The 7904-nt window shown below is 42.8% G+C and overlaps 1 protein-coding gene across 4 annotated transcripts in view; it reads right to left on the reverse strand.

Annotated features, from left to right (window-relative positions):
* LSM14A (LSM14A mRNA processing body assembly factor) overlaps positions 1-7067 on the reverse strand; it is a 55961-nt gene extending 48894 nt beyond the window's left edge. For 3 of the 4 annotated variants that reach the window (XM_059382765.1, XM_059382764.1, XM_059382763.1), the window contains exon 1: positions 6797-7066. In XM_059382765.1, the coding sequence (XP_059238748.1) occupies positions 6797-6917 (121 nt within the window). In that variant the 5' untranslated portion in view covers positions 6918-7066. Of the gene's footprint in view, positions 1-6796 lie in introns of all 4 variants that reach the window. The other variant, XM_059382762.1, reaches the window with a different exon arrangement.
* Positions 7068-7904: the final 837 nt, after the last annotated feature.

A 7904-nucleotide genomic window follows, 5' to 3' on the forward strand; every position in this document is an offset into this window, starting at 1 on the left:
GTGCTTTGGTGAGTGCTGTGAAGTGTGTAAACCTGGTGATTCACAGACCTGTACCCCTGGGGATAAAAATATATGTTTATAAAAAATAAAAAATTAAAAAAAAAAACTTACTTCAACGATATCTAGATTTTAATACAGCTAATTAAAATATTACTTCAGGGGTGCCTGGGTGGCTCAGTCAGTTAATTGTTGGACTCGATTTCTGCTCATTATCGCAGGACTGTGAGAGGAAGCCCTGTGGTTGGGCTCCAGGAGCGTAGAACCAGCTTAAGATTCTCTTTCCCTCGCCCTCTGCCCATCCCCCCAAGTGCGCATGCACGCACATATGTGTGTCTAAAAAAATAAACTGTATTAATGTAAAGCACCACAGAGAAATAAGAAGGAAAACTGTTTCTGTAGAGGGCATCTTCTACCATGGAGCAGTAAACTCAGGTTAAGTCATCTGCAGTTACTAGTAGTATTACTGTGGCACTGAGTTAAACAACCTTTGCTATGTGTCAAGCACAGGTAAGATTTCTTTACTCTTCTATTTCTTTCCTTCTATTATTATTTTCTTCAGGCTTTTTACTGTTTTCTCTACTTTTTTTTAAATTAAGATTTTTATTTATTTATTTGACAGAGAGAGATCACAAGTAGGCAAAGAGGCAGGCAGAGAAGGGTGGGGAGAAGCAAGCTCCCTGCTGAGCAGAGAGCCCGATGTGGGCTCCATCCCAGGATCCTGGCACAGGACTTGAGCCGAAGGCAGAGGCTTTAAACCACTGAGCCACCCAGGCGCCCCTGCTTTCTCTACTTCTTACTCAGAAAGCCACAGTTTATCTTACTCCTCGCAAAGATGCAGTTAGTTTCTGACATTGACTTCAGACTCCCAAATTACTAAGTATTTCTGTGGACTGCATAGCAACAATAAACTGTTTCCAAGGCTCAAGTTCTGGCAACCTCACTAAACCAAAAGAAACTGCAGCCTGAAAAGTTACTAGATCTTTGGACATTCTAGGTAGTGATTTTGTGAACTGCTGGATTAGGTCCCCAACTCATGTGAGAATGCAAGAAATCAATACAGCACTTTCCAGGCATTTCATCCATCCTACAGAGCTCTCCTATTCACTCAATGGAGTTTATGAGTATGTGGCTAATTAACAATCAAGAAGTGGCTAAGGTATAAAAATGGGCAGGACTTAGCAGATGATCTAAGTAATAAGTAATTTAGTACTAAGTTACTTTATGTAATTTAAGTAACTAATCTATTACCAGCTTTGATATTCTCCTACCAATGCCTTGATTTTAAGGACAAATCATTTTAAAAGCACCCGACTTATTAAACATTCTTCTTTACAAATACTTTCCTAATGCAGTGGCAACCTGGTTTTCATTTGAGTGGTGTATTACCCAGATATAGCTAACATAATGTAGATGAAATAAGAATTTCATTCATTTTAGCCCATTTTATTTAAGTATTATAAAAATCTACAAACATAACACTTATGGGAAATATGTACTTTCTCCAACTTTGAAATTCCCATAATAAGAAATCTTCAATAACTACAACTATCCTTTCATTTATTCAAATATTTACCGGGGGCTTGCATTGTTCTAGGCACCAAGGGTAGAGCAATGAACGAGACAAAACTCCGCATTTGTTAAACTTCCATTCTTCGCAATCTCTTCATATCCAGTCTCTAGTATGTGCTTGGGCATCATATTCACAGACACAGGTTTGAATATACAGTAATTGGAAATATTCTACAAACTATTCATGCGTGTCACCACTTTTCAATTCACTCGAACATCTGGAACTAATTCTTCCCTTCAATTTTATTTTATTATTTTTTTTTTATTTTTTTTTTAAGATTTTATTTATTTATTTGACAGAGAGAGATTACAAGCAGGCAGAGAGGAAGGTAGAGAGAGAGAGAGGAGGAAGCAGGCTCCCTGCTGAGAAGAGAGCCCGATGCGGGACTCGATCCCAGGACCCTGAGATCATGACCTGAGCCGAAGGCAGCGGCTTAACCCACTGAGCCACCCAGGCGCCCTCTTCCCTTCAATTTTAAATGAAAATTATAACTGAGCTTGAGTCACAAGGTAAAAACTCCTTCTCCCTAACAATGTCAATTTTGTCATAAGATTTTATCCTCCTGTATTTCTAGTCTCCAAAAGCTCTCACTGTGGGGACAAGGTGAGGGGCAATACCTTAGGCATTTCAATTTTAAAGAGGTATATAATTGTGAACATGGAAAGTACTATTTGGAGATTCTCCCAAGAGATTTCTACAAGATTAATAACCTAAAATGCTAAATAATTTCCATTTATTCACTAAATAAACATTCATTCTCCCAGGAACTGAGACTTTATGGAGGGAAGGAAGGTGACAAACTTATGCAAATAAGCAAAGAAGATGATGTGCAGGTCACAATCAGGAAGAAAATAAACTCAGAGCTGTGACAAAGACTCCAAAAGACAAACTACAGACCAAATGATCTATTAACATACTTAACAGACTGACATCAGTCTTTCTAAGTTGCCTTTAAGACTCCTTGACATTCATAAGAAGATTCTGTGTATCAAAGCTCATCAAACTTAACTTCAATATTACCTTTACAGAGCTAGAGCTAGTCTGTGAAATAGTCTGTGAAATCTCTAGCAGAAAATAAAGGACATTACCCAGTTAGTTACTACCCCTGGGCTTTTGATTATATTTAGTGTGATCATACATTTTATTACCCGAACTGGAACACTTTCAAGAGTGAGAAGGGATGTTTTAGTTTTATTTTTTTAAGGTTTTATTTATTTATTTTAAAAGATTTTATTTATTTATGTGTGAGACAGAGAGCCCATATGGGACTTGATCCCCTGACCTGCGTCGCGCCTGAAAAGGAGTGTTTTAATAATTATGCCAGAACAACAGGCACAAACAAGGACCTTCCACCAGGGCAAACCAGGCCATTTGGTCACCTTAACTACAGAACACATCTAATAGAACTAATCCAAAATTTTAAGAGCATTGTATAGTTCCACATGAATTTAAATTATAAGTAATATCCAAGTAAAGGACCTGTTTTAACCTGGATCATGTAAACCAAGTGAATCCCTTACTAAATTTAAGTGAAAGGGCAAAACAGAAAGTTCTGAAAAAGTAATCTAAGTATCTTTATGACCTTGGGGTAGGGAAAAATTCCTTAAAAAGGAAGAAAGGGGGGCGCCTGGGTGGCTCAGTGGTTAAGGCCTTTGCCTTCAGCTCAGGCCATGATCCCAGAGTCCTGGGATGGAGCTCTCTTCTCAGTGGGGAGCTTGCTTCCTCCTCCTCTCTCTCTGCCTGCCTCTCTGCCCACTTGTGATCTGTCAAATAAATAAAAATCTTTAAAAAAAAAAAGAAGGAAGGAAGGAAGAAAGAAAGAAGAAAGAAACACTAGCCATAAATAAAAAAGTAATAAACATGTCTTCTTTAAAACGAATTTATGTTCACCAAAAGAAACCATTAAATGGGGGCCCCTGGGTGGCTCAGTGGATTAAAGCTTCTGCCTTTGGCTCAGGTCATGATCCCAGGGTCCTGGGATCCAGCCCCACATCAGGCTCTCTGCCTGGTGAGGGAACCTGCCTCCTCCTCTCTCTCTGCCTGCCTCTCTGCTTACTTGTGATCTCTGTCTGTTAAATAAATAAATAAATAATCTTAAAAACAACAACAACAAACACAAAAACAAAAAACAAACAAAAAAACCATTAAATGGGAAAAGGTATTTGCAACAGATATACCCAGCAAAGGATTTGTACTCAGAATACTGAACTCTAGAAAAAGACCTGCATTTCAGTAGTAAAATGAGCAAAAGATTTCAAAGGCATTTCATGAGATGAAATCCAAATGACTAGGATATGAAAAAGTGTTCAGCTCATTAGTAATCAGGAAGATTAAAGCCAGGTACACTCATACTCACCAGACTGGACAGAATTTAAATATCTGGTACTAAATATTATTGTTGGTAAGGGATGTGGAACTAGAATTCTCATATATTAATAACTGAAATAAAAACTAGTAAACAACAACAAAACTGCTTAGCATTACCTAATAAAGACACACATTCCCCATGACCCTGCAATTCAAGTACACACCCTTAAGAAAAGTACACAAACAGGCATCAGCGCGCTTAAAAACAAATGTTCACAAAGGCATTGTTCATAATAGCAAAAATTGTAAACAATTTAAACATTAACTGTAGAACATAAAAAATGAATGCAGAATAAGCTTGTTATATTCCTGATGAAATCCCACGCCACAACAAAACAAAATCAAATATATATACAAGATGATTCCATTTATATAAAGTTCAAAAAGGACAAACATAAACTCTATTATTCAGGGATGTAAACTTCAGTGATAAGACTATAAATGTTAGAATAATGTTCATATCCAGCTTAAGTGGGTAGTTGTGATGATGGGAAGATGCAGGGGGAGGATTCTGGGATGCTGGCAACAGTCTGCCTTGCCCTCTGTGGTCCTTACAAGGATCTTTGTTTAAAAATATTCCATTTTTATCTATGTATCTTTTCAACGTGTGAGGTAATTTCACAATAAAAGGGGGTGAAAAAAACCCTCTTCCCAGAGAGGGGAAAAAAATTAACATCCAAAAGAGAATTCTAAGAATGTCATTTGAAGAGATTAACTCAACTGATAGTTCACAAAGATAACAGGGATCTCTAAATATAAATACATACTGTGTTCTAAACCGCACAAACAAACTTTTTGGCTTGAATCAGTTCAACTGCTTCATCATCCAAATTTTAAAAAAGGTGGAATATCAGATATCACATTACTTCACAAGTCATAAATTCTAAACTTTTAAGACCAAACACCCCACTTCTAATTCTGGAATTTGAAGTGCCCAGTGTTGACAGGATAGCTTTATTGGAGATTTAGATTAGATACTTCTATGTAGAGTAAGCTACCAAAATTTGGTAACTTCAGTTTTTGCAAATACAATTGAATTCCCAAATCTCTGTTACATATTAAATAACTCCTCCTGCTTAACAAAAAGCATGTATTATATATGGGGGATTAATTATCAAAGCCGTAAGTACAGACAATTCAGTGATTTAAAAACATCTTTTCATTGCTGTTCCCGTATTTATCAAGTCAGGATACAAGGAACAAATTGGCATATGAACTGAACTATTACAGACTAATAAAATTGTAGTTAATATTAACTCTAGAAGCCGAAATGGATTTTTTAAAAATGTGGGTCAGTAACAATATAGACTTTTTGTTTTCTTGAATAAAAGAATATATCCAAAGGCTTTAAAAAAACTGAAGTTAATACATCAGAAATCTTAAGAATGTATGTAGTTTTTTTTCATTGTGAGAAGTAAAAGCACAATCAACTCAAACTCTAAACTGGCAAGACACCTAAAAATTCAGATTACGGAAAACAATGCTTTTTAAAAAGTTATTAAACAACTTTAATGAAAAATACTGTATGTGGTTCTCACCAAGAGCTTTAGAAAGCCTTTTTGATAATTTCATAAAGCCATTAAAAACTAAGACACTACACAGCTAAAGACCCATGGGTTGGGAGTGGAAAAGAAGTGAAGATTAAAAAAAAAAAAAAAGACTTAAGACTCCTTACCTCAGGTATAAAATTTGTCCCAACACGAGTGTTATTAAAAAGGACACCAAAAGTGTCACTAGTGTGACATTTTAGTGTGACATACTGTGAAATGACTCTCCTACTAGTTACAGATTAAGTTTTTCTTCTTTTTACAGATTTAGAAAATTTCTTCCTAGCCCTGGACCTCTGTCTCGCCCACGGAGTGCATCCCATAACGCCACGAGATGTCCTGGAAAGCTACCTTAATTATCTCGCTACCCTCTTCTAAGGATTCCAAACTTGTGAGATTTGCTTTAAGAGCAGGAGCTCAAGTTTATTTTCTTCCTGGTTTTCTGGCGGAGCGAAGGCCCAGCACGTGTGAACGGAAACAAAACCCACTCAAGACTGGGCGACGCTTAACCGAAATACTACGGGTACGACACTTTCCTCCTCAGTGCCCCGGCCTCGCCATCCCAGGGAGCCTTCACAGGGACCGGTCAGAGCCCACGGACCACTCAGATCCGCCTTCGGAACAAGGGTCCTGGGTCAAGCTTCAACCCTCCTCCCCACCGGCTTTCCAGAAACAAGGGTCGAGGCGAGAAGCGCCAGCATTTGTAAAGAGATGGTTGCACAACAGCCCCCGAGAAGAAGGATTCCGGTTTAACAGGTAAACAAGACCGCGTAGGAGACAAGTGGGACGCGATCTGCTCGACGGTACCGGTGGCAGCTGGAGACGGTCTGCGTCGCCGAGCAAACCCAAAGTTTCGGCACACTACTTACAGTTCACCTGATGAATACCGGGACGAACCGAAATTAAGAACGTGAGAAAATAGGTCCCTTCGAATCAACAAATCGCACGAAACTCAAGCGAGGCGGAGAAATTCTTTGAATACTCAGAATCTGTTTTGTGGCAAGACGACAGAACCCCCGAATTTCGGAGTTGGAAGACACGTCTCTCCGTGTTCTCCGGCCCGTTCTCGGACTTCAGGGCCGCCCCGCCCGCCCCGCTCTCGGTCCTGTAGTTCCCGGATTGAAGGCGCGGACCTTCGGGGTGGAAGCCAGGAAGCCCCGGGGAGGCCGCGGCCCGGCCCGCGACGCCCGGGCCCGGAGGGAGGGAAGGGAGCGGCCTCCGGGAGGACCACGGAGGAGGCAAAGAGGGAGCGAGGAGGCCGCGGGCCGAGAGCCGGGCGCAGCACCCCACCCCGAGGCCCGCCCCGGCGTACCTTTGGCGAGGGCTACGGTGGAGTTCTCGGTGTCGATGGTGTAGAGGATGCCCTCGTAGCGGATCTCCGCCTTGGAGATAAGGCTGATCTTGCTGCCGATGTAAGGGGTGCCCCCGCTCATGGCGCCGCCGCCGCCGCCGCTCCGGGCCGCTCGCAGAGAGGCAGATCCCACGCCGCTGTCGCCGCTCCACAAGCGCGCTCGCTCCGTCGGCGCCTACAGCAGCCGCCTCAGACCCAACATGGCGGCGGCGCCGGCTCCGCTACCCTCCCCCAGCCTCCCGCCCTCAAGCCGCGGCGCGGCGGCGGCGGCGGCAGCAGCGGCGGCGGCGCGAGGCATGCTGGGCCGGTGAGGCCGCGCTCTCGCGAGACTCTGCAAGGTGCGGGCGGCTCAGCCTTCTCCCGCGGTCTCGGTAGTCCCGGCGGCGCTGCTTGGCCTACTCCGGGGCAGCGGTGCTCGCGCGGCTTGAGAGACGATTCAGGGAGAGGCGAAGTACCTCGTGGCGCCAGGACACGGTGGGCTGGAGTGGAGGCGCGCGCGGCCCTCTTGACCACCCCTGTGGCCGCCTCCATTTCCAGACCCGTCGTATCTTGTCCGTCGTCCTGTGTCCGCTAATGTGGGTCTCGCAGCCTGCAAAATGGCCCATCCGCCTCCAGACTCGTGGCAATCCCCTTTAAGACGTCGTCCTTTCCCCCTTTGAAGCTACTGTGCCCTCTTGAAGCTCTCAAGGACCATGACAGCCTCCCATTACCCAACCAACACCCCCCCCCCCAACTCCCCTTCGCAGCTGCTGGAGCTGGGACTCTGTCCAACACTTTCAGATGGTCTCATCTAGGCTCGTGGCTTTCAATGCCACCACACAGACCAATCCCAAGCATTTGTCTGCTGCTTTGATCAATTCTGTGAACTCTGGATTTGTATAAGCCATAGTCTACTCAACCTCTCTGGTTGGATGTCTAATCAGCATGTAATTAACTTTGTGTCTCCAAAACAATGTTCGCGATTTTCCCTCTAAAATTAACCTTTGCCCACTATTCACCACTGGGGTAACTGCTACCATTTATTCAACTGTTCATCTTTTGAGTCATCCTTGACTTACCTCTCACCCGG

Source organism: Mustela nigripes, chromosome 17 (genome assembly GCF_022355385.1).
Source record: "Mustela nigripes isolate SB6536 chromosome 17, MUSNIG.SB6536, whole genome shotgun sequence".
NCBI lineage: Eukaryota > Metazoa > Chordata > Mammalia > Carnivora > Mustelidae > Mustela > Mustela nigripes.